The 27,811-nt window shown below is 40.5% G+C and overlaps 1 protein-coding gene and 1 pseudogene across 2 annotated transcripts; both read right to left on the minus strand.

Annotated features, from left to right (window-relative positions):
• Positions 1-458: 458 nt before the first annotated feature.
• LOC103680630 (T-cell-specific guanine nucleotide triphosphate-binding protein 2) lies at positions 459-12,467 on the minus strand. 2 transcript variants are annotated; one of them, XM_008710129.2, is made up of 3 exons: positions 12,230-12,467; positions 4,509-4,635; positions 459-2,172 (listed from the first exon to the last, which is right to left on the minus strand). In XM_008710129.2, exon 3 carries the CDS (start codon positions 2,150-2,152, stop codon positions 827-829), a length of 1,326 nt encoding a protein of 441 aa, XP_008708351.2. In that variant the 5' UTR covers positions 2,153-2,172; positions 4,509-4,635; positions 12,230-12,467; the 3' UTR covers positions 459-826. The 2 variants fall into 2 exon arrangements, with proteins under 2 accessions (XP_008708351.2, XP_008708350.2); XM_008710128.2 differs by lacking the exon at positions 4,509-4,635 and having other exon boundaries at positions 12,230-12,466.
• A 3,983-nt stretch (positions 12,468-16,450) lies between these two features.
• On the minus strand, positions 16,451-21,200 carry LOC103680653 (annotated as a pseudogene).
• Between the last annotated feature and the right edge of the window lie 6,611 nt (positions 21,201-27,811).

Consider the following 27,811-nt stretch of genomic DNA (forward strand, 5'->3'; position numbering starts at 1 on the left):
TACAATGAAATATTACTCAGCCATAAAACAGAATGAAGTCTTGCCATTTGCAATGACATGGATGAGAATAGAGTTACGTTAAGTGAAATAAGTTGCTCAAAGAAGACAAGTATCATATGAATTCATTCATATGTGGAACTTAAGAGACAAAACAAATAAGCAAAGGGAAAAAAAGAGACAGAGAACAGAAAACCAAGAAACAGATATTTAACTATAGAGTACAAACTAATGGTTACTAGAAGGGAGGTGACTGGGGGGGGATGGATTAAATAGGAGATCGGAATTAAGGAGTGTCCTTTTTGTGATGAGCACTGGGTGTTACATGGAGGTGTTGAATCACCTCCTGAAACTACACCTGAAACTAATATTACACTGTATGTTCCTTAATTGGAATTTAAATAAAAACTTTAAGAAAAAGAATTTATGGATTCATAACAGAATGTCAGGAACACCAAGGATGCACTACACATACATTTATTTAAAAATTCATTTTTCAGAAACCACTACATGCATAGCCATTTTTTACTAACATATCAGTAGAAAGATCAGTGCTGTGTATGAAGTAACCATCACACAAAGAGTTATTCTCTCCACCAAGCAGAAAATTCCAGATTACCGTCCTTCATTTCCCCCCAAAGAATCATATGAAGGAAAGATTCTTTAGTGTTCATTGCTTTCACTGTCAATAGTCACTAAGTTAGTGGTTTGTTGAAGAGCGTATTATGGAAATATCTGTGATACCCTTAAGGACAGAGGGTCAGAATGCTGAAAGGAAGCCCTAAGTCATCTTTCCAGGAACCAGTGCCATGTCAACACTGAGAATAATTCAGGCACTGACTGCCTCACTTTCCCCATTTTCATTCCTGACATCCTGAGGTAGATAGGTTTGCCCAGGGTCCTCAGAGTCTTTAAAAATCTCTTCTTTTTTAAGAAGAACTTTCGCATCACTCACCACAGTCTCAAGGAAATAATTTTGCAAACTGTAAATCTTGCTATAGTAAAGCGCAGCAGCAATGGGTCCTCCACTAACAGAGCAGAATATTTCCACGTATCTCAACAGTTTTTCCCCTAAGGACTCATCATCCTTCTCAATTGATAGCAAATGGGGACACTTAAGGTTTGCCATGAGTTTCTCCACCGACACGTGCAAGTCGTTGGCCATGATTTTCAGGGATGCATCATCCAGCCCAAAGTAAACCCTGTAGAGGGTTAAAGTGTCCTTTAAAGTCTCCACATCATTATCACTGATGTAGCCCATGAAAGGGACAGTGGCCAATGCTCCAGCCTTCAAGGCCTCTAGCCAGACCTTCTGTTTCAGGGAATCCCTCTTCCGGTCAATGGTTACCTCAGTAATATTTGGCAGGTTTTGCATGAAGATGTGGCGCTTGTGGGCTGGGAGCTCCCTCAGAAGGGTGGTCTCCAGGTTTTGGAAATCATAGCAAGCCAAATCAAAGCTGGAGACTAAGAAGACCTGAGCATCACTCACATTGGCCTTCTGAAGTCGAGTAACACAGTCATTGCGGATCCTTTGCAGGATTTCATGTTCATTGAATTTGTTGGGTTGACTCCTTCTTAGATTATATAAATCACTGTCTACTTTAGTTCGAACAAAGTAGAAATTCTTCTTCATTTTTTTAATTGCTACAGCCAGTTGTGCATCATTGATTTTGAAGCGTGTAGCAGAGATGATAATAAAGAAGTCATACTCCCTAAATTTCATTTTCTCCAAATAGTCATGAGGCTGAAAGTTAGTGGTCCCTATGCCAGGCAGGTCCCATAATGTTACATTGGGAAACTTTGGGTGTTTGTATGGAGTTCTCTCAAAAGTTGTCTCTATTGGGCCAGTAGGAGCAGCCCCGTCTTCCTCAGCCCCCATACACCGCAGGGCATTGATGAAGGTGGACTTTCCTGTCCCAGACTCCCCAGTCACAGCAATGCTCAGTGGGGCATTATCAATCTCTCTCAATGCATCACCGATTGCAGAAACTGCACTCGGAAGGTCCCCCTCTTTCAGTCTTGATCGAATTGACTCGATGGTTTCCTGAGAGATGATTTTGCTTTCCACCTTGAAGTCCTTAAAAAACTTGTCAAAGCTGGAGGCCAAATCACCACCCTTTGTATGAGAGACTGTGGAAGAGGAGGACTGACCCATGGCTGGAGCAGCAGAAGGCACTATGGGGAGGAGAAAAGAGAGAAGGAAAAATAGTTAGTATACCAAGGGGTGGATTGGGCTGTGCTGTTGGGTACAGGTATAAGGTCAGTCCTGGGCACAACGTTGTATCCAGCATCCCTTCTCTTTCTGTCCAGACATTGTGTGGACTTCTGACCTGGATGTAAAGTTTGCCCTTGCTCAGTCTCTTCCCTTATCTTGGAAAGCCCTTCTTCTTTAAGATACTTTTCATTCTTGCAGGACTTATTTTAAAGACTGATTCTTCTTTCCAAACTTTTCTGCCCACATTTTTCTTTGTTTACCTTGCTTTAGCTTTATTTATTTGTAATGTTATGAAAATAACACTTCTTCATGGTGACAAATCTGAAACAGCACCAGCACTTACCCCCACACCCTTCCCACCTGTGCTGTGGGACCCTCCAGAAATTCCACTTCCGATAACCTTCAACACCACCATGAGACCTTGGTTCTCATACGAGGTAGCTAAATAAGGATGAGTGGCACCTTTCCTTCTCAGGAACGATACTATATATCTTCATTAGGAGACAGAAAATTTTAATGATTGGCAATGTGTTTTCTTTTATTTAGAAGGTATGTTGGCTCATGAAATAAGGTGTTAAAAGGATTCTGTTTTCTGGTAGTAGATACAGCAGGAGGCATGGATTTCCATGTTCTAAAAAGTCATGCTGGACTATCTACCTGGACTTGCTATGAAGCACTCCAACTATCCTGAGACCCCGCCCATCACTTGCTTCATGTCTGTGCATAAAAGAACAGAAACCCTATGGGAGAGACAAGCCACATGGAGGACTGACTGGTATATAAAGTGTTATTGATGGAAAAGGTGGTGTGAGCAAAAACTGAAGTAGGACCTGAGTGGAATGTTGTAAGAAGTCAGCCATGATAAGGAGGTTCCTTTGTCACCTTTCCTGATGCCAATCAAACTGAGCTTGTTCTGGAGTCCTGGACCTATTTGAGCATGAAGGATTATAATACCTTGAGATATGGGCACCAAGGAAATCATATACTCAGGACTAAATGGGATGGGATATCTCCTAAGGGAATTCATAGTGCCTGGCTTGAGAAGATTTAATAAACACATGTGTCCCTAGATGAGACTGGTTGAAAGGCAAAGAAGGAGTGTCCAGAAAACTGGGCCCCTTTAAGGTTTCTGGGCTGAAAATTGCCAGATTCTTGTTCTGGTTCAATGTACCAGTCCAAGGAGTAAATGCTTGACTTAGTAGACACATTTATCTTTGGAGGTCATGCATTCCACACACTCCCTGTCTGCATGCACTTCAGGAGCACAGCTTGTTCCAATCACACGACACTCCCTATGCCATCGTCGTAATTACTACAGCTTCACATTCCTTCTTGTTTTTCTTATTCCCTTGTTGTATTGATAACATTCACAATAAACGTGGAGGCAGAATCTGGTTCTGGACTTTTCACCACTAGACCGCCTGGTCCCCAGACCATCTCCTTTCTCCTACTAAGGTGTCCGGGGTAATCTTTTCATTTGTTGCCTCAGGGTCTGCTGGACAACCCTGACACAGAACAGAGTTTTTACACCAGGAATCAAGTCACTTCAAGTCTCCACTGATGTCTGGGCAGTATGCAGCCTGGAGAGGTGTCCTTTGGCTAAAATGAGGGATCAGACACATCCTCCAAGGGCTTCCTGGTAGCCATAAGCTGCAGCCCAGGAGAGGTTGGCAAAAGATATTTTTGGAGGAAATTATTCAGACCAAGTGTACATTATCTGGACTGGCACACATATGAATGGGGCATGCAGACTTTCTCCTTAGAAGAGAAAACTGGGGGGAGGGTGTCTATCTTGTCATGGGTGAAAGAGGCAGCTATTAAACAACCAGGAATCATGGTGCCAGCACCTCTGACTACCCAGCAGGAATATTCTTCACATTCAGAAGAGTGGAAATCTTGAGCATGTGGCATGTGCAGGAGCAACCCATTGCTGTGTGAAGAGCAAACACTATCACCCCTTTGGACAACAGGTAGTGCACAAAGCACAATGAGCAAACCTGAGCGTGAAAGAGGCATACACAATCAGGGACTCAAGGAGGAGCCAACAAGATGAGACTTCAACCCTATCAGGTGTGGTCTCATGCAGTGCATTCTCAGGGGATGTGGGAGAAAGAACAGAGGAGAGTGTGGAAAAATTCTGACTGAGACAAGTCCTGAAGAATAGAACAAATGCAGCAAAAGGAAACCAAATGACAGGGAGGGAAGGACAAGCAGATGGGGACAGCAAAATCCTGTGTGCTGAGCAAATTTCAACCTCACAAAAGCCATGCCCTATTGTTAAGGTTCCATACCTCACCTGATGTTGTATGTGATGCTCTGTTATTTATTATTTTCTGCTGTGACAGCAATGCAGGGGTAGCAGGGTCAGAGCACTTTACGGTATCCCTGGGAGCTTGTATTCCAACCTCTGGTGATGTGTCCTCCTCAGGTGTGGTAGAAATGGGAGGGAATGTAAGAAATCCATGCCAGTAAAACTTAGATGTGCATCTATACATACATTCCTCATCTCATCCTCTCAACAACATGACTCACAGACTTTATAGTTCTATGGAGTGATGTGTTAAGAAGAAAGCCACAGGGCCATAATGGAGCCACTTAAGTTAATGTCCCAAGTCAGTAAAACAAGGCTTAATACCTAACAGCCGTTTCAACCGCCAGGGATGTAATCTTTCAGTAGTCAACATGGCATTTTCCCAGTCAGCACTAAAAACTATACTGACAGATCCCCTTCTCTCCCCTAGGAAGGCAAACTTGGCTAAAACAATGGATTCTTTTCTACTTTCTCCCTGTACTTAAAAACTTTTCCTTTTTGGTAGCTCGATGGAGTTCCTTTCTCTTTGCTGGGTGGGATACTGTCTGATTCATAAACCATTTAATGAATCCAATTAGGTTTTTAGAATATACTTGGTTGAATTTCATGTTTTAACAGATTTGGTGGTAGTATCTAGATCCAGACAAGATTGGGTGTGATCAGGGTGGTATGGCCGTAAACCAGTGTCTAGATCCAAAGCAAACTGTATTTGGGGACTACAAGAAGCACAGGTGTGGTGTCCCAGGAGTCCTTTTGAGTTCACAATCTTTCTTAACATTTCTGAGGGCCATTGGTTTAAGTCCATCTTGCTTTGAGCTCTGCTCTTTTTTTGCATTAGAACTCCTGATTGAATTGCCTTTCAAGTCCAGGGTAATGGATCACTCTGTCACTGACACTGAAGACTCTGAAAGAGTACCAGCCCTTAGCCCTAGGTTCAAACCACAAGTCCACATTGGAATCCCATCCCCAGTTCCAGTCCACAGTCCGTATTTACTGCTCTTTGCTGGCTTAGTCTGTTCCCCTCTTCCTGTCTGCAGTCTTCATTTTTGGAACCTTCTGGTTTAGTCCATGATGGACATTGGTGGTAATGTGTAGAAGACACTCTATTGGACAGTCCACAGTAACTTCTAAACCTAGTCCTTGGTTCTGAACTCAGATCTCAAGTTGGGAACTGTTGACTGCAGCTACAGTTCTCCATGTGTGTAATCAGGCTGCAGTCCTCATTCTTGGAGGTCTGCTGGTTCATTCCTTGTCCCAGGCCCTAGTTATCTGGGTACTGCTGGTGTCCATAGTTCCACTAGCTCAGTACTGTTGGTTTCTGTTAATGTGTACATGAGGTTAAGCCTTAGTCTAAAGAAAAATAGTAAATAAATAAATGAATACATAAATAAACAAAAAAACAAATAAATGGGAGCTTTAAAATCCAGAGTTAAGTGCTTTACCCTTCAGCACATTATTTTATATGATTCTGCAAGCTATAAGCATCTACAAGACTCTTTTGTGTCCCTAAAACTTGGCTTGGTAAGTGTCAGGTTGGGGGCCACAAAGTAAGGCCAGACAACAATGCGAGCCACTCCCTATCTGTGACTAGAGATGGTTGGACAGAAATCTGGGTTAAACTCCATTTATAGCTAGGGTCCTACCAAACTGCTGCCAGTCCTCAAGGGAATTACAACCTAGAATTACAGTGGCCTTTATGAAGAACATTCCAATTAGACAAGATCACTTAGGAAGTGCACTTAAAAGCAAAACCTTCAAAATTCCAAAAATAGTTTCATTGAAAGTGTCACTGCAAAAATGCTGGTAAAAAAAGAAATGACGTATACAATAGAAAATACTGTAAGACTGATGTAAGTCTTACTACTTTCCACTATCCTCCTTTATTTGAATACTCATTCTAAGTTATCCTATGTCTGTACTGCCTTGACAGAAACCATCAACAAAAGTCAGCTCTAGAGGTAATTCAAAGTTCACCTATTCTATTGCCAACCCCAAAACTTTCCCTGTGTATCTCAAAGGACTTGTGACGTATTGGTCTTAGGAAACCCAAATCCTTCCTGGAGGAACTTGCATTCTTTCTCTGCCCCATAAAGTTATACATATTATCGTGTCTTCAAAATATAAACAAACCCACAATTGCCTGAGACTGAGGGGGAAAAAAGAGAAAGAGGCCTTTCAATAATACAAATTGTACCCAAAATCTGGCAGGGCCTTCTAAAGATTAATTCCAGTGATAAACACTGGAATATTAAAGTCTTAAATCTTAAAAATCTTTTCCACAAAAATTAGTAGCTATAAGGACTTTGTGTGTTTGTGTGTCTATATATATCTGGAGGGTTTTATTGTAAAAGAGCTCTATTTAGTTAGTTTGAGGCAGGCACTTGTATGAACTGAGCATTCTAAAACTCTCAGAAAGATGGACACTAAACTAAATGTTCAAGTTCATGTGATCTGGTAAAATATTCAGTATCAAAGCTAATTTAAGACTGTTGGTTTAAGAAAAGTAAACATTATGAGCATTAAAATTATGCACATTAAAATTAACATTTTTATTCTACCTTTGTTTACTTAAAGTCAAATAAATAAGTTGAGGTTTTCTCTGTTACAAAGACCTTGTAATAGGTTGGGAGAACAATAAAGTGGTATTTATTCTTGGGGTACAAGGGTGGTTTAATATTTACAGAATAATCAATGTGATGTATTACATCAATAAGAGAAAAGATAACAACCACATGTCATTTCAATAGATTCAAAAGCATTTGATAAAGTAGAACACCCATTTATGATAAACACCCTAACAAAGTAGGTCTAATGGGAACATACTTCAACAAAATAAAATTCTGATATGAAAAACCCACAGTGAACATCATACTCAACAGAGAAAACTGAGAGCATTTAACATAAGGTCAGGAACAAGACAAGGATGTCCCCTTTCCACACTTGTATTCAACACAGTACTGGAAGTCCTAGCAACAGCAATCAGACAACAAAAAGGTCCCCTTTCCACACTTGTATTCAACACAGTACTGGAAGTCCTAGCAACAGCAATCAGACAACAAAAAGGGATAAAAGGTATCCAAATCGGCAAAGAAGTAGTCAAAATGTCTCTCTTCACAGATGACATGATACTCTATATGGAAAATCCAAAAGTATCCACTCCCAAACTATTAGAAGTTATAGAGCAATTCAGTAAACCATACACTTTAATTAGCTTAACCAGAGACGTAAAGGAAGGATATTCTAGAAACTATAAGTCACTCTTGAAAGACATTGAGGGAAGACACAAAGATGGAAAAATATTCCATGCTCATGGATGGAAAACTAACACAAGTTAAAATATCTATGCTACCCAGAGCAATCTACACTTTCAATGCTATCCCGATCAAAATACCGAGGACATTTTTCTAAGAACTGGAACAAATAGTCCTTAAAATTTGTATGGAACCAGAAAAGACCCTGAATCACCAAGGAACTGTTGAAAAGGAAAAACAAAGCTGGGGGCATCACAATGCCGGATTTCGAGCTGTACTACAAAGCTGTGATCACAAAGACAGCATGGTACTGGCACAAAAACAGACACATAGAGCAATGGAACAGAATAGAGAACCCAGAAATGGACCCTCAGCTCTTTGGGCAACTTCACTTTGATTTAAAGCAGGAAAAACATCCAGTGAAAAGATAGTCTCTTTGAGGGAAATGGTGCTGGAGAATTGACAGTTACATGCAAAAGAATGAAAGCTTGACCACTCTCTCACTCCATACCCAAAGATAAACTCCAAAAATGGATGAAAGACCTCAATGTGAGACAGGAATCCATCAAAATTAGAGGAGAGACATAGGCAGCAACCCTTTGACCGCCACAGCAACCTTTTTCATGACACTCTCCAAAGGCAAGAGAAACAAAGATAAAATGAACTTGTGGGACTTTATCAAGATAAAAAGCTTCTGCACAGCCAAGGAAACAGTCAAAAAAACTAAGAGGCAGACCATGGAATGGGAGAACATATTTGCAAATGATACTACAGATAAAGACTGAGCATCAAGATCTACAAAGAACTTCTCAAACTCAACGTGAGAAACAAATAAACAAATCAAAAATGGGCAGAAGATATGAACAGACACTTTTCCAAATGAGGATACAAATGGCTAACAGACACATGAAAAATGTTCACAAATCATTAGCCATCCGGGGAAATTCAAATCCAAAATCGACACTAAGATACCCTTACACCAGTGCTAGAATGGCAAAAATTGACAAGGCAAGAAACAACAATTGCTGGAGAGGATGTGTGAGAAAGGGGATCCCTCCTACATTGTTGGTGAGGAATGACAGTGTAGTACAGCCACTCTGGAAAACAGTGTGGAGGTCTCTTAAAAAAAGTTAAAAAAAAGATTGGGGGCGCTCTGGGTGCTCAGCGGAGTTAGAGCATCTGCCATCAGCTCAGAGCGTGATCCTGGCGTTATGGGATCGAAGTCCCACATCAGGCTCTTCCGCTATGAGCCTGCTTCTTCCTTCCCACTCCCCCTGCTTGTGTTCCCTCTCTGTGGCTGTCTCTATCTCTGTCGAATAATAAATAAAATCTTTAAAAAAAAAAGAGTTAAAAGTTGAGCTACTCCTATGACCGCAGCCATTGCACTACTGGGTATTAATTCCCCAAAGATACAGATGTAGTGAAGAGAAGGGCCCATATGCATCCATGTTCATATATAGCAGTTCATGTCCACAATAGCTAAATCATGGAGGGAACCGGAGATGCCCTTCAACAGATGACTGGATTAAGAATTGTGGTCCATATATACAATGGAGATATTACTCAGCTATCAGAAAGAATGAGTTCTCAACATTTGCTGCAACATGGACGGCACTGGAGGAGATAATGCTAAGTGAAATAAGTCAAGCAGAGAAAGACAATTATCATATGATTTCTCTTATCTATGGAACATAAGAACGAGGAAGATCGGTAGGGGAAGAAAGGGATAAAGAAAGGGGGGTAATCAGAAGGGGGAATGAAGCATGAGACACTATGGACTCTGAGAAACAAACTGAGGGCTTCAGAGGAGAGGGGTGTGGGGGAATGGGATAGACTGATGATGGGTAGTAAGGAGGGCACGTATTGCATGTTGCACTGGGTGTTATATGCAACTAATGAATCATTGAACTTTACATCAGAAACCAGGGATGTACTGTATGGTGACTAACATAATATAATAAAAAAACATTTTAAAAAAACTTGTAAAAGTACCACCACCAGGAAAAAAACACAAAACACCAATTTTTAGTAATGTTGAAAAGCAGAAAGCCTAATAAAATGTTCTACTTGGAGGGTAAAAAAAAAATTTCTAAGGGTCAAGGACTCTAATTAATGTATGTGGTTAGAGCTAGTAAAAATAAAAAAGGAAATAACTCTGAATGAAAGAGTAGTAAAAAAAAATGTATGTGGACTGAAGATGCACTTTTTTTGAGGCAGAAGAAAGCTGTAAAAGATTGTGAAAAAGGAATCTTTGGAAAGGAATTTTATGCCTGTCAGGACTGACTCACATTGGAATGAATAAATTTTAATACATAAGTAAGCTGGTTCAATATTAGAATTTGGTTTCTTGCCTGTCAAAATGACAAAGTTTTCTTTGTTTTTCCACGATTTGATCTACTTTTGGTAGTAGGTTGTGAATGTTCTCCATCCATTAAGTGATCTTCCTAGAAAACAAAGATCCTGTGTTTTATGTTCTATTTGTGTAGGTATACAAGAGTTCTAGAAATTACGTGACATTCCCGGAAATGTGATACATATGAGTATAATGTTATCGCTTGTAATTACTCTCTTACCTTCTGAAATTGCTGTGGTCAAAACTGAGGCTCACACTAAAAGGACTGAACCAGAGTATCAGGAAAATGCCCCAGCTGACTCTCATTCAAAAGCAGCCAGCGAAAGTATCTATAAAGATTGTGGCACATGTGGATAACATCCCTTCTGCTGCTGCAAAAATGTCCCCTCATTGTGAGATGTCCGCCATTCTGATGTTAGGGTAACATGGCAACACTCTGCTTCTGAATCAGAGAAAATAAGGTGAGTAACCAATGGCTGTAAGTTGAACATTAAGGCTCTGGGAAACCAAGACAGCTTCTTGGTTTTTCTTGGCTCACTGGCAAATTCCATTGTGTTTTTTTCTTTGCTTGTTTGCTTTTAATTCCCTCACCCACCATAGTGTCTTTAAGATGATCCAAACTATGGCTAGACAGTTGAGGGGAGGCTTCTATATAATTGTGGGAACCCTCTTACACTGTTGATGAGAATGCAAGTTGGTACAGCCACTTTGGAAAACAGTGTGGAGGTCCCTCAAAAAGTTAAAAATAGAGCTATCCTATGACCCAGCAATTGCACTACTGGATATTTACTCCAAAGATACAGACATAGTGAAGAGAAGGGCCATATGCACCCCAATGTTCATAGCAGCATTGTCCACAATAGCCAAACTATGGAAGGAGCCCAGATGCCCTCAACAGATTAATGGATAAAGAAGATGTGGTCCATATATACAATGGAATATTACTCAGCCATCAGAATGATTACCCAGCATTTGCATCAACATGGATGGGACTGGAGGATATTATGCTAAGTGAAATAAGTCAAGCAGAGAAAGACAATTATCGTATGGTTTCACTCATTTGTGGAACATAAGGAATAGCAGGGAGATCAGTAGGAGAAGGAAGGGAAAAATGATGGGAGGGTAAACAGAAGGGGAAATAAACCACAAGAGACTGTGGACTGTGGAAAACAAACTGAGGGTTTTAGAGAGTGGGGGGATGGGCTAGCCCAGTGATGGGTATTAAGGAGGGCATGTATTGCACAGAACATTGGGTGTTATAAGCAAACAATGAATCATGGAACACTACATCAAAAGCTAATGATGTACTGTACGATGATTAATATATCATAATAAAAAAAATTGTGGGAACAGTCTACCAGTAGTGTCTGACTTGTCAGACCCATTATCTTGAAAAAATTATTTTTGCCCCCCAGAGGACTCACACCTCTTCCTTTGAGACACATTTGAACACCCACAGCTATTCTTGATTCAGTTATCACCTAGCCTGGGTTGTCAATGTGTTCTTCTTACTGTATGTGTGTTTTCCAGTTAGGATGAAGTTTTGCCCTGAGTCAAAGCTGATGCCCTCACAGTGGTAAAGGACCTGTTAATGATTTCTTTCTTTTTCTCCTCCTCTCTTCCTTTAAAAACATTTCATTTCCTACAGCTCAGTGGAGCTCCTTCCTATTTGCTAGGTAAATGCTGCCTAATTCATGAATCTTTGATAAAGCTAATCACTCTTTAAAATGTATTTATTTGAATTTTGTTATTAATAGGTAATACATGCATTGTCTCCCCAGGGAAAGGTATTTAAGCATGGGGGGGGGGGAGTCTGATGCTGAAGCTCTTGGGGAAAAGCCCCTATCTACTGACAGCCCTAACATTCACATGATCATTCTGCAGTTCACAGGCACAAAGTCTGTTCTTCAACAGCCTTCTGAAATTGTCCCAAATAGTTAAATGCTCTAACTGGATTAAGACATCCACCGGACATTCTGCCCCTCAGATGTCCAAGTCCACAGCACCCAAAATCAACCATGCAGACTCTCCCAACCTCAGGCCTACAGATCTCTAATTCTATTTTTAGACCTGCACTCAATCCAAAGTGATTCCTTGCTTACCAGTTCCTGAAGGAAAAGAGACTTCTGGTGTCGGAGTTGAGCTCTGAATGTGTCCTTGGGTAGCTTAGGAAATGCTGAGCCTGGATGAATGGCTCCCTAAGCCCACAGCAGGAGCGCTCCTCTGCACAGTCTGGCCTTTCACTGGAACAGGTCCTGTGTGCTGGTGTGGTCAGTGCAGAGATTAAAGAGCTGACTGTCACCCCCAAATGTCTACACTGCCTGTGAGGAGTGGGCAGGACTTAAATCATCTCTGGCCTCTGCTCCACCCTCACAGGAATCTGGCCAATAGTAAGAAGCAGTCATCACATTGCAGAGCCCCACATTTCCAGAAATAGAAAGTGATATCAAAGTTCAGTAGGTTTCTATTCTGAAAAACACAGCCATTTCCAAGAAGTGAAACTGAAAGACACCATGGCCACTGATTTTGTGTGTTTTTGGCATCATGAGTAAGAAGAGGGAACAGGATCCCAGGCAGGAGGCTTCTAGTGATGTCTGAGAGGCCACACTAACCAGGGTAAGGGATCCAGGCCATACAGAATCTGAATCCAGAATCAGAGAACACAGGCCTGAGTCCTGGGAAAATGACACTAGTGGCCCCCTGTTAACCATGGACAGCCCACACTGTATGGGCAGTGAAGCCTAATAAAGAGTGTATCTAGCCCTTGTCCCTGCTTCCTGGCACAGAGCTTCAGAAACCCTGGGAATTTCCTGTCTTTTGGTTGCTGACTTTGTTATGCTAACGAAGTGATTGCTGGCAGGATCCTAGATAGCTTCAGGTCAGTGGCTGATCACCAGGAAGACCAACCATGTGAATAGAGGGTGGAGACTTTTAGCCAGCTGGACCCCTGGGGAGGAGAAGGGAGGTGGAGATTAAGGTCAGTCAAGTGGTCAATGACCTGATCAATCATGTCTATGTAATGAAACCCCAATCAAAATCCTGTTCACGAAGGCTCAAGTTGCCTCTTGGTTGATGTTTGCATTGATGTTCTGGGAGGGTTCAGTGCTCTGACTGCATGGGGAGGGGCACGGAAGCTGCGTACTCCCTCCCAGACCTCACCCTATGTGTATCCTTTAAAATAAAACTGCACTTGTAGGTATAACACTTTCCTGACTCACGTGAAACATCCTAATCGATTAGCAAGCCTGAGAGGGTTACAAGGACCCCTCTCATTTGCAGACAGTTGGAGATCCAGGTGACCTAGGGGATCGCCCCAAGTACAGCTAGTGTCTGAAGTGAGAGTAGTCTTCTCAAGGACTGAGCCCTGAAACCTGGGGAGTCTTTGCTAACTCTGGGTGGTTAGTGCAGGAACTGAAAGGCAGTATAACCAGTTGGGGTGGAAACTGAGTATGGAGCAACCCTGTGTCCTGGGGAGACATATTCTGGGTTAAATTTTTTTTCATATTTTTTAATATAAATCATCTATATAGTTTACAATTCAGGAGGTATAAAATGTATACAATAATATGTCCCTCTGCACTCAATTGGCCTTCATCAATGGTCTGTGCAAAAGGGACCATGTCATCCTTACAAGTACATTTTATTGAATCCATGAGCAAATACGCACAATCCATTTTCTCCTGTTTATAAAAATGGCAGCATTCCTTACACAATGTCCTGCACCTTGGATATTTTGCTTGATATTTGGTAGTAGCTGTAGATATCCACACTCAACCTTCCTCCTGTTAAAATAGTGTACACCTGAAATTAATATAGCAGTGTATGTTAACTAACTGGAATTAAAGCAAAAACTGAAGGTAAAAAAATAAAGTAAAATAAAATAAGAAAATAACAAAAATATTTTTAGTAATATGTTTTCAAACAAACATCTGTTTTACTGACAAGTAGGTCAAGAAATAAGACCTAGGTCAACTACAGCTCAATAAAGCTGTCATTTTGAAAAAGAAGAAAAAGAAACGGGACTTGCCATCAACCCAGTAAAGTCTGGTGATGCCCTGCAAATAGCAACTCCCTCCTCCAGTGTGGAGGTTCTTCCCCTCTTTCCTTTTTGATTGAAGAAAAATTAACATAAAAGGTTATATTAGCTTTAACTGCACATAATATTGATACAACAACTCTGTATATTACTCAAAACTCTCCATAGTCATGCAGTCACCATCCATCACCATACAGCCACCATCCGTCACCATACAGCTTTGTTACAATATTATTGACTACATTCCCTATGTTGTACTGTTCATCTCTGTGATTTATTTACTTTATTCCTGGAAACTTGTACCTCTTAGTCTCCTTATTTATTTTACCTTTGCCCCCTCCCCTTACCTTACCTCTCCTGTGGCAATTACTAGTTTGTTCTCTGTATCTCATAGTGTTTTGTTGTTGGTGGTGGTCTTTGATGGGATTCTACATATAAGTAAAATTATATGGTACTTGTCTTTCTCTTTCTGACTTGTTTCACTTAGTATAATACTTTCTAAGTCCATCTATGTCATTGCAAATGGCAAGCTCTCATTTTTCTGGCTGAGTAATACTCCATTGTTCATTTACAGTACGTTGTCAATTTCTATTCCTCCATCAGTGCACACTGCATTGCTTCCATATCTTGACTATGGTAACTAATGCGGCAATCAACAGAGGCGCGGATATCTTTCTGAATTAGTGTTTTTGTTTTCTTTAGGTAAATTCCGAGGAATGGAATTACCAGGTTATATGAGACTTTTGTTTTTGATTTTTTGAGGAAATTGCATGCAGCTTCCCACACTGGTTGCACCAATTTATACTCCCGCAACAATACATGATATTTCCTTTTTTCCCACATCCTCAACCAACACTTGTAGCCTTTTGTCTTTTAATACTAGCCATTCTGACTGGTTGAGAAGATGTCTCATTGTTATGATTTGCATTTCCTTGATGATTATTGATGTTGAACATCGTTTCATATTTATCCGTCATCTGTATGTTTTTGTTTGTTTGCTTGTTTTTAGTTCTATCTTCAGGTCCTCTGCCTATTTTTAAATTGGATATTTTTTTCTGTGTTGAGTTGTAGAAGTTCTTTACACATTATCTATATTAACACCTTATCAGATATATCATTCACAAATATCTTCTCTCATTTACTAGGCTGCCTCTTTGTTTTATTGTTTGCTTCACTTTGCAAAAGCTTTTTCTTTTGTCATAGTCATAATCGTTTATTGTTGCTTTTGTTTGTCTTGCCTGCAGAGATGTATTCATAAATATGTTCCTGAGGAGATGTCCAGAGATTACTGAATATGTGTTTTAGGAGTTTTATGGTTTCAGCACTCACATTTAGGTATTTAATCCATTTTGAATTTGTTTGGGGGTATGGTATAAAAAATGGTCCAGTTTCATTCTTTTGCATGTAGCAGCCCAGTTTTCCCAAAATCACTTGTTGAAAAAATTGTCTCTTCCCTCTGTGTATTCTTGCCTCTTTTGTTGTACATTAATTGACCATATATGTATGGGTTTCTTTCTAGACTTTCAGTTCTGTTCCATTGATCTTGTGTCCATTTTTGTGCCAGTACCATACCTTTTAATCACTACAGCTTTGTAATACAACTCGAAGTCTAGAGTTGGGATTTTTTCAGCTTTGTTTTTTCTTTTTCAAGATTCCTTTGGGTCTTCGGGGTCTTGTGTGGTTCTGCACAAATTTTAGGATTGCTTGCTCTAGTTCTGTGAAAAATGCTGTTGGTATTTTTATAGGAATTGCATTGAGTATCTACATTGTCATACATTATACAGACATTTTAACAGGATTTGTTCTTCAAATCAATGAGCATGGAATGTCTTTCCATGTGTTTGTGCCATCTTCGGTTTCTTTCATCAGTGATTTTTAGCTTTCAGGGTGCAGGTCTTTCACCTCTTTGGTTATTTATCCCCAGGTATTTTATTACCTTTGGTGCAACTGTAAATGGGATTGTTTCATAATTTCTCTCTGCTGCTTCATTATTACTTTCTAGAAATATAGAGGATTTCTGTACACTGATTTTGTATCTTGTGACCTTACCTAATTCACTGATGAGTTCTGGTAGGGTTTTGGTGGAGAATTTAGGGTTTTTTATGTATAGTACCATGGCATCTGTAATAGTGAAAGTTTTACTTTCTCCATACCAAATGTTCTAAAGATTTTATTTATTTATTTGAGAGAGAGAAAGAGAGAGAGAGAGAGAGAGAGAGTAAGGGAAAGGAAGGGGGGTGAGGGCAAAGGAAGAGGGGGAAGCAGGCTCTCCACTGAGCAGGGAGCCCAATGGGGGGCTCAATAGCAGGACCCTAAGATCATTACCTGAGCTAAAGGCAGACACTTAGCCGACTGAACCACATAGGTATGCCAAGGCCCAGGGATCTTGAAAAGGTCATGACTCTTGGGGAAAAGGAAGGTTGTGTAAGTCCCAGTGCTGGCCACATCTGGTTGATGAGATGAAAAAGGATTTCCTCCATGTTCATGCTGTTTATAAGAATAGATGGAATGTGGTGGCAAAATGGCAAGCAGCATGGACTTTGAGAGTGTAAATTCGGCACTAGAGATGCATATTAAAATCCAAGGAACAAAATATTTAACAAGAGGGTCAGTAACTCCTTCCCTTTGAATATTTCAAACATCTATTGTACACGAGGCAGCAGAAACGGTCATTCACTGTCTCCCTTCCTGACAACCTTCTCCCCTACAGGAGACCTCTCCTGTGCAGTGGATGAACAAGAAATGCTGAGGGGATTGAGAGCCAGTAGTGTCCTCCTCTATATTTCTGTGCCCTCCACTTTCTGGGGAGAGCTTTCAGGGTAATGGAGCATCTGAGGGACCGCCCCCCTCGATGTACGCTTGTTATACCAGAAAGCATCCACCCTATACCAGTGATGAAGGAAGTAGTGGGAAAATCTCAACTACAGTAACAGCAGGTATAACTATTCTTGAGGCAGATATTGTTCATGGCAAACGCTCAGGTCCCATTTCATAAATTTGATGTAGAAATTTGTGTGGAAGCAAAAACACTATTCTTCCATTTGGCTAATGAATTCATCTTTGCTTTCCAGTCTCCTTCCTAATTCACCTTCACTCTCTCATATCTCCTCTCCCTCATTGTGCCCTGTTCACAGGTCTTTTGGCCCATATAGTGTTGGTAAAGTCATAGAAATATAAACCCTGACTTTGTTCCTTTCCCTCTGTTCCCGCGTAGTATCAGAAAATATGAGAACATAGAACATTTCCCTTTTCCTCCTTTTCCTCTTTCAACTTCCTCCTCCTTGCTATAGTACCCTCCTACACGATAAATTATTTGGACATGTTCCCATTCTAGTGTGTTTCACATAGTTTGGTGATGAGGGTATTGATATAATGACTGGGGGAAATCCTTCATAAAACGCTAATGGACAGCAGTTATCTTGATTGTTACCAAATGTTTATTACCTGAGTAAATCAAGCAAATGTAAACTACCTCATAACGTGAGAATAATGAAAAATATGGGGTGCATTTCTGTCATGATGTAAGCAATATAGACCAGGGAGTGCATGGAGAGAGCACGGTCAAATCCCCTTTGTATAGCAGTGGAGTATCAGTGTAGAACAGGACCCCAACACTGACAGAGCATAATGCCATTTCTTGTTCTGTTAGGCAATTTGACCCATCTCTGCAGCATCTTCTTAAACCTAAGCTCTCCAAAATCTTATTCAAGAAAATTTTAACATCAGTGGCCTGTGCACTGATAAATTTCAAATGTGGAAATGTACATTTTCAAAAATTGGAATAGACTAGATGGGAGGCCTCCATTCATCAAGCAGTAGGATTCAGCACACTTCATGGCCTTGGCTGCTATGTTGTCATCCTTCACAAGTAAGCAGAAATTCAACTACTTGGTGAAACTCAATCTCATCCACAGACATGCTCAGCTTCTCAGCAATCTCTTTGACTGACTTCTCATCAAAAGCAAAATGGCTTTGGTAAAGGTTCAAGCACTTCTCCTCCTGGGGCAAATCAAAGGCACTGAAACAGGCCATGAAGGGGATGAAGACCAGTGTTGATTTCAAGGCAGATTTCAAAGCATACAGATAGATCTTCTCCTTGAAGAAAGCCCTCTTCATCTCACTGGAAGCACCAGACAAATTGGGCAACAGGAGCACAAAGGTGTAGCACTTAGAAACAGGGAGCTCCTGCAGCAACGTCTTCTCCAGTCTTGGGAAGTTAAAGTCATCCAGGTCAATGTTGCAGACTAAGAAGGCACATGGCTCAGGCACTCCGATGTTGCTGAGATTAGCCAGGCAGTTGTCTCGTATCTACTGAGGAACTCTCTCCTTTTTGCATGACCTGGGCTTGCTTTTCTCTTCATTATATAAATCATTGTCCACCTTGGTTCGAACAAAATAGAACTTCTTGTCTAGCTTCTTGATTTTGGGGGCCAGCATTTAATCATCGAAGTTAAACTGTGAGGTGGAAATGAGGATGAAGTGGTCATAGTTACAAATCTCACCATTTTGAGATACATGTGTTGAAGGAAATTAGGAGTTCTGGTTCCAGGGAAGTCCCAGAAGATCACATGGGGGTATTTTGCATGTTGATAGGACATTTTCTTCATGGTGGTCTTCACACCTCCAAAACTAGCAGAACCCTCTTTATCATGACTAAGAACCCACAGTCCATTATAAAACTGGACTTTCCAGTGCCAGTTTCCTCAGTCATAGCCCCATCCAAGGAAGTGTTCTCTGCTTCTACAACTGATTTCTGAATTATGTTAGGAAACTCTTTTAGCTTGGCTTCTTGAACGGCTGCTTGAATTCTAGCAAGGATTTCTGGAGAGATGATCCCCACCCCCCGCCCTATTAATTCACTTGGTGATATAGTCACAGGGGACCTTCTAGAAAGAAGATAAGGCTAAATATAGAAAAAGATATAGATGATAAGAGGTTGAAGATCCAGAAACTTGTAAAATGTAAGAAGAACCAGGAGCTAAGGAATTCAGGTACTTGCTCTGAGCTGGGAAAGACAGAGAAATGGATTGTCTCTTGGAGCCTCCAGAAGTAACCAGTCTTGCCGACACCTTGATTATAGCCCTGTTAAGATTCATTTGGCCAACTACTCCTGGATCCATAAGGCAATAAATCTAGGTTGATGTCTTAAGCCACTAAGTTTGTTGTAAATTTATTACATAGCAATGAGAAACTGATGGAGTCTCCATTTTGCTGAAATCTCAAAACAGAGCCCATCACATTTCCATTCTGCAGGAAAAATCAGTCAGGCCAGCACATTAGAGAGCACAGAAGAATGGCAGACATACATCATGTCCCATCCCCTGCAACAAATAGGGGCAGGACTTGTCTTGTGGTGGATCCTGGAGGCAGAGAAAAGCCCACCAGGATGTGTATTCTATAAGAGGGATAGCCAAGCACATAATCACTGTAAAAATTGCCCTGTGGCAGCTTAATGTCCATTTACCTTACCTCATTGGAGAATATATATATGTATTTTATACCATCTGTCACTGGACATCTGGGCTCTTTCCATATTTTGACTATTGTAGATATCGGGGCTATAAACATTGGGGTGCAGTGTCCCTTTCAACTACTATGTTTGTATCCTTTGGATAAATACCCGGTAGTGCAAATGCTGGGTTGTAAGGCTGTTCTATGGTTAACTTTTTGAGGACCCTCTATATTGTTTTCCGGAGTAGTGAACCAGTCTGTATTCCCACCCATAGTGTAAGAGGATTCCCCTTTCTTCACATCCTTGCCAACATCTGTTGTTTCCTTTCTTGATAATTTTAGTCATTCTGACCAGCGTGAGGTGGTATCTCATTGCAGTTTTGATACGTATTTCCCTGATACTGGATGATGTTGAGTATTTTTTCATGTGTCTGTTGGCCAGTTATATATCTTCTTCGGAAAAATGTCTGTATATGTCTTCTGTCCATTTCTTGACTGAATTGGGGGGGGGGAGGTTGGGTGCTGAATTAGATAATTTGTTTATAGGTTTTGGATACAAACCCTTTATCTGATAAGTCATTTGCAAATGTCTTCTCCCATTCCATAGGTTGCCTTTAAGTTTTGTTGACTGTTTCCCTTAATGAGCAAAAGCTTTTTATCCTGAAGTCCCAATAGTTCATTTTTGCTTTGGTTTCCCATGTGTTTTGAGACATGTCTAGCCAGAAGTTGCAGCTGAGGTCAAAGTGGTTACTTCCTGTGTTCTCTTCTATGACTCTGATGGATTCCTATCTCCCAATTAGGTCTTTCATCCATTTTGAGTCTATTTTTGTATATGGTGTAAGAAAACGATTCCATTTCATTCTTCTGCATGTGGCTGTCCAATTTTCCCAGCACAATTTGTTGAAGAGACTCTCTTTTATCATTGGATATTTGTTCCTGCCTTTTTGAAGATTAGTTGACCATAGAATCGAGGATCCATTTCTGAGTCTCTATTCTGTTCCATTGATCTATATGTCTGTTTTTGTACCAGCACCATACTGTTTTCACGATTACAGATTAGTAATACAGCTTGAAGTCTAGAATTGTGATCCCACCAGCTTTGGCTTTCTTTTTCAATATTCCTCTGGCTATATGGGGTCTTCTCTGGTTCCATGCATATTTTAAGATTGTTTGTTCCAGGTCTATGAAAAATGCTCATGTTAGATATAGTATTGTTATTTCAATGGGTAGATTGCTTTGGGTAGCAGAGACATTTTAACAATATTTGTTCTTCCAATCCATGAGCAGGGAACGTTTTTCCATTCCTTCATGTCTTCCTCAATTTCTTTCATAAGTGTTCTATAGTTTTCAGAGTACATATCCCTTACCTCTTTGGTTAGGTTCCTTCCTAGGTATCTTATGATTTTTTGTGCAATTGTAAATGGAATTGATTCCTTGATTTCTCTTTCTTCTGTCTCCTTGTTAGTGTATAATATTGTAAGTGACTTCTGTGCATTGATTTTTTATCCTGTCACTTTGCTGAATACCTGCATCAGTTCTAGCAATAGTTTGGTGGAGTCTTTTGGGTTTTCTACATGGAGTGTCATGTCTTCGGCAAAGAGTGAGAGTTTGACTTCTTATTTGCCAATCTAGATGCCCTTTCTTTCTTTTTGTTGCCTGATTCCTGAGGGTAGGACTTCTAGTACTATGTTAAGGAACAGTGGTGAGAATGGACATCCCTGTCATGTTCCTGACCTTAGGGGAAAAGCCCTCAGTTTTTTCCCACTATGGATGATATTTGCTGTGGGTCTTTCGTATGCAGCCTTTATGATATTGAGGTATGTTCCCTCTATCCTCCCTCTATCCTTACATGGCAAGAATTTTATCAAGAAAGCCTGCTGTACTTTGTCAAATACTTTTTCTGCACCTATTGAGAGGATCATATGGTTCCTGTCCTTGTGCAGTATCACACTGATAGATTTATAGGTGTTGAACCACCCCTGCACAAGTGCCGTTCTATGATGAGGGTGGGCAATCAATTGAACCTCCACAGAGAGATATTATCTATATGACTGCTATGGACTGAATGTCTGTGTCTTCCCAAAAATTCATGGTTGAAGTGCAAGCTCAATTTCTGCTATCAATAGGTGGATTTGTGGTCAGTGCCATAGTCATGAGGGCAGAGTTATCATGAATTGATTAGTGCCATTTAAGAAACTGCAGAGAGAACTATCTGTCCCTTTTGTTAAGTGAAACAAGAAGAAGAAATGTCCGCCTCAGAAGTGAGCTCTCACTAAACACTGACTCGAAACTGGGTCTTCCTAACCTCCAGAAGTATGAGAAATACATTTCTGTTCATAAGCCACCTGTTGTATTTTTTTATAGCCTGAGCAGATGAAAAAAATACCAAAAAAAACCCCAATTACTTTGCATTGCAACCAATTATCAAAACTCACCATGTTTTTAAATAGCTCTATGGTAATGAGGTCTAGATTGCATTACTACATTGCATAGTTTCCAACTGGAGTCACCCAGTAAACATTCAATAATTCCGAATTTTCTTCCATTTTAGAGACATCTTCAGGCACAATGCTTCTCCCTTCGTCAAGGAGAATGGCATCAGCAGTTGATGAAATCTTACCTCTACACCAGCTACCTCTGCCACTGAACCCTCCATAGCACAAGTCAGTATCCTCTCATTGCAAGTGCACAATTGGCTCACTCAACTGCTCCAGAGAGAAAAGAGGTTTCTGATGTCAGAGGTCATTAACGTTTCCACTTACACAACTGAAAATGCTGGGATTAGCTAAGAGCTCACTGGAGTCCCAGGCACAGGAATACTCCACAAACCTGACCTCCCTAGCAAATGTAGGCACTGAGTCCTCCTGAGGTCAGTGCCCTGAACACGGGGTGGAAGAGCCTCTGTCCTGCCTGGATAAAGTGTGAAAACAACAGCAAGGTTGACAGCTTCTGACTTGAGTCCCTCCCTCTGGAAGACTTGGCTGACGGTTGCAGGCCCACATTTACAGAACATGAAAGTGAAACCATCGTTTCTCCACAGAGCAAGCGGTTCCCAGAAAAGACATCAAAGTGTTTTGACTTCACGTGGCTCAGGGAGTGAGGGGAGGGCAGAGAGACACCAGGGACAATGGGAGGCAGGTTTCCAATGACCTCTGTGAGGTCATGTAGCCAAGACTCCCATGGGAACCCTGGAGGCAGTGAGAAAGGCTGTGAGCAAGTTTCCAAAGCTTCCAGAGAATGAGAGAAGCATTTCCCTTTAGAAAGGAGAGGGACTATAACATTTCTTCCTGTTCTTATTTCTTTCATGTTTAGGTCCCCTGTGGCAGGCTGTGATGTTTTCACTCTTGGGCAAGTATGACACTGGCAGGTCATAGGGTCACATCTCATGAACAACTTAAACTACTAGGAGGGGCTCTGGGGAAATCTGCCAAGACAGCAGGGTGAAAGTTCAGAGAAGGAGGAAGGAGCCTGGATTCTAAGATTTATGTGGAAGATCAGGAGGAAATTACAAAAGTTTCTTTAGAAGAACATATGAGGATCTGCTGTATCAGATAATATTTATTTCTTTTTTAAAAAATATTTTATTTATTTACTTGACAGAGGGAGAGAGAGAGAGAGCACAAGCACAGGGAGTTGAGGCAGAGGGAGAGGGAGAAGCAGGCTCCCCCACTGAGCAAGGAGACTGATGAAGGGCCTGATCCCAGGACCCTGGGATCATCACCTGAGCCAAAGGCAGACACTTAACTGAGCCACCCAGGTGCCCCTATATAATATGTATTTCAATGTATAGTCTCTAAGAGAGTTGGATGCTGAAACAGGGATAGACCAACTGACCCACAGAAAGGGACACAGAGCCCTGTATAGGATTCAGGCAGGTGTGGAGTTCTGTGGCATGGGAGATGTGCATAGGATATCAGTGGGTATAGAAGGCACCATCTAGTAAATGGAGCTGACAAGCTGAATCTCCATATGGAGAGAGATTATTCAATCTCTACTTACATTACTTATGATAATCAACTCCAGAAGGATTTAAGACCTAAATCTCAAGCAGAAACTGTAGATCATATAAGTGCTCTTGGAGAAATATTTCCTTCTTTTTCTTTTTTTATTAGTTTCAGAGGTAGAGTTTAGTGATTCATCAGTTGCATATAACACCCAAGGCTCATTACACCAAGTTCCCCCCTTAATGCTCATCACACAGTTACCCCATTCCCCAACTAAACTTTCCTCCATCAACCCTGAGTTTGTTTCTTTAGTTAATAGTCTCTTATGGGTTGTCTCCCTCACTGATCTCCTTATTTTATTTTTCCCTACCTTCCCCAATGATCCTCTATCTTATTTCTTCAATTCGACATGACTTAAATCATGTGATAATTGTCTTTCACTGACTGACTTATTTCATATAGCATAATACCCTCTAGGTCTATCCATGCTGATGCAAATGGTAAGATTTCCTTTTTAAGGCTGAGTAATCGTCCATTGTATATACATACAACTTCTTTTTTTACCCATTCATCTATCGATGGACATCTGGGCTCACTCCATTGTTGGGTATTGTGGACATTGCTGCTATGAGCATTGGGGTGCAGGTAATACCTTCAAATCACTACGATTGTATCCTTTGGGATACAGTAGTGCAATTGCTGGGTGGTAAGTTAGCTCTACTTTTAACATTTTGAAGAACCTCCATACTGTTTCTCAGAGTGGCTGCACCAGCTTGCATTCCCACCAGCAGTGTAACAGGGTTCCCCTTTCTCTACATCCTTACCAAGACTTGTTGTTTCCTGATTAGTTAATTTTAGCCATTCTGACTAGTGAGAGGTGGTATCTCATTGTGGTTTTGCTTTGTATTTCCCTGACACCAGTTGATGTTGAGCATTTTTTCATGCATTTGTTGGCCATTTATATGTCTTCTTTGGTGAAATGGCTGTTCATTTATTCTGCCCATTTCTTAAGTGGATTATTTATTCTTTGGGTGTTGAGTTTGATAATTTCTTTGTTTCTTCATTTATTTTAAATTTTTGAAAGTGTGTCATTCAGAGCTCTGATTTCCTTGTTGATCTTCTGCCTAGAAGATCTGTCCATCGTTGTGAGTGGGGTGTTAAATTCCTCTACTCTTCTTGTATTATTATCAGTGTTTCTTTAATTTTGTTATTAATTGGTTTATATAATTGACTGTTCCTATGTTAGGGACATAAATATTTACAATGGTGAGACCTGTTTGGACAGACCCCTTTATTATTATGTGGTATTCTTCTACATCTCTTATTACAGTCTTTGGTTTAAAATCTAGTTTGTCTGATATAGGGATTGCTACCCCAGCTTTCCTTTGATGTCCACAACCATGATAAATGATTCTCCACCCCCTCATTTTCAATCTGGAGGTGACTTTGGGTCTAAAATGAGTCTCTTATAGATAGCAAATCAATGGGTCTTGCGTTTTTATCCAATCTGACACCCTGTGTCTCCTGATTAGAGCATTTAGTTCATGAGTAATTATTGAAAGATATGAATTTAGTGCCACTGTATTCCTGTAAAGTCAGGTTTTGTGTATATTGTCCCTTTCTGTCTTTCTGGTCTATGTTACTTTGGGCTCTCTCTTCGCTTACAGGATCCCTTTAACATTGCTTGCAGGGATGTTTTAGTGATCACAAATTCTTTTAGTTTCTCTTTGTCCTGGGTGTTCTTTATCTCTCTTTCTATTCTCCATGATAGCCTCGCTTGATAAAGTCTCCTTGGCTGCATATTTTTCTCATTTATCACCTTGAATATATCATGCCAGTCCTTTAGCCTGCCAGGTCTCTGTGGACATGTCTGCTGCCAGCCTTATGTTTCTACCCTTGTAGGTTAAGGACCTCTTGTCCTGAGCTGCTTTCAGGATTTCCTCTTTATCTCTGAAATTTGCAAGCTTCACTATTATAGGTCGAGTTGTTTACCTATTTTTATTGATTTGAGGGGAATTCTCTGTGCCTTTAGGACTTGAAGTCCAGTTTCCTTCCCCAGATTAGGGACATTCTCTGCTATACTTTGTTCAAATTAACCTTCTGCCAGCCACCCCTGTTTCCTCTTAGACCCCAGTTATTCCAATATTGTTTTTGCTTTATGGTACAACTGATCTCTCAAATCCTCCCTTGGTGGTCTAGTAGTTGTTTATCTCCCCTTTCCTCAGCTTCCTTATTCTCCATCTTTTTGTCTTCTATATCACTGACTCTCTCGTCTGCCTCATATATCTTAGCAGTTAGAGGCTTCATTTTTTATTGCATCTCAGTAAGAGCCATTTTGATTTCAGCCCGATTAGATTTTAGTTCCTTTATTTCTCCAGTAAGGGATTGTCTACAGTCTTCTATCATTTTTTCAAGCCCAGCTACCCTCTTTATATTCATTTTGAATTCTAGTTCTCACATCTTACTTGTAGCCATATTAATTAAATCCCTGTCAGTGAGTACTGCCTCCTGTTCTTTTTTGGGGTGAGTTTTTCCATCTCATCATTATGTCCACAAAATAATAGATGAATGAGAAAGAAAATGCAAAACTGGCAGCAACACCAGAAATAGATGCAGTAAAGAAATCAGAAGAGAACAGAAACCAAAAAAATAAAAAAATAAAAATAAATAAATAAATAAATAAATAAATAAATAAAAAATAAAAGAGAGAGAAAGAGAGAGAAGGAGAGAGAGAAAGAAATAAACAAGGAGGAGAACAGAACACAAAATAAACTAGATCCTGGGTGTCTTTTGAGCTGTTTGTTTGAATAACCTATATCCCAAAATAGGAAAGAAAGAAAACTTTTATATACACAAAAGTGAAATTGAATACAATGAAAGGAAACCAAAAATGAAATTATATATATAATGTAAATATAAAAATTAGAATTAAAGAAGACTTAAAAAGGGAATTGACAAAATAAGGAAAATAAACCTGAAAGACTATAGAATAAGAAAAAAGGACGAATATTATATACTTATACTATATATGGAGCTTATTATATATAAGCTCTCTCTATATATATTATATATAGAGCTTACGTTTTGCAGTTCTGTATGATCAGTAAACTTTGTAGTAGCCTCATGTTCTCGCTGGTCTTCTGGGGGAGGGTCCTGTTGCACTGATTCTCAGGTGTCCTCACCCTGGTGAAATGCACCACCTTTGCCAGGGGGCCAGGCTCAATGTAAGGGGCTCTGGATTGTACTATGCGGTGCTGTATTGCTACCTGAAGGCTTTCAACACCAGTGGGGGGGGGGAGATAAAAATGGTGACCCCCCCCAATCTCTAGTCCCAGAGCTGAAAGTTCACACTCCCTATTCTTCAGTCTGCCCTCACAGAAAAAGCAGTCAATCACTCCTGCCCCCCTGATTTCCATCTAAACTCTACGTTCACCCAGGCTGTGACAAAGCATTTTTTATCTCAGGCATGCAACCCTGTTATAAGTCTCCAAACTTTATGGATTCTATGGCATAGACAATCACCCTTTCTCAGGAGAGGAAGGGGGTGTCTCACGGGCTGTCTTCTTTTTGCTCAGCCCTGCTTTGAGAGTGGTCACCCCACCAAGCAGCTGTTTGTTGTTATGGCAACACTGACTAGAAAGCTGGCCCTTAAATTAGCTGTTTGCAGCAGGCTTCCCTCCTCTGATGCTTGGGAACTCTGTCATACTCAGGCACCCCCATTCTTTTGTGGCCCTGGGGATCCTGAGACCATGCTGTCCCACCTACGATTCTGCCCTGTTTCACTACCTGAGCCTTTCAGGCAGGATGTCTCCCACTAATGCAGCCTTCAAAAGTTCTGATTTTTATATGCAACTAATGAATCATGGAACTTTACATCAAAAACCAGGGATGTACTTTATGGCAACTAACATAATATAAAAAATATTATTATAAAAAAAAGTTCTGATTTTGTGCTTCCACTGCTTAAATACTTTTTGGTAGCCTCCTTAAGCAAGACTGTGCCCCCCCCCCCAGTTTATCTTCTGCTCTATCTCCCTGAATTCATGTCTCTGCACATCTTACAAAAAATGGTTGCTTTTCTTTTTGTAGAATTTCAGCAATTCTTTTCCAAGATCGCCAGTTAATTTTGCAAGTGTTCAGAATGGTTTGACAACTATCAAGCTGAATTCCAGAAACCAGATGAAATTAGAGTCTCCTACTCCTCTGTCATCTTAACTCCTCCTTTTTCTCCTAGGGAAAGATTTCTTAAATGA

The sequence above is a fragment of the Ursus maritimus genome, unplaced genomic scaffold (genome assembly GCF_017311325.1).
Source record: "Ursus maritimus isolate PB19 unplaced genomic scaffold, ASM1731132v1 scaffold_5, whole genome shotgun sequence".
NCBI classification, from domain to species: domain Eukaryota; kingdom Metazoa; phylum Chordata; class Mammalia; order Carnivora; family Ursidae; genus Ursus; species Ursus maritimus.

What these genes read in the sequence shown, in the direction of transcription:
- LOC103680630 (XM_008710129.2), bottom strand. Translation starts at nt 2,152, where the DNA reads ATGGGTCAGTCCTCCTCTTCCACAGTCTCTCATACAAAGGGTGGTGAT.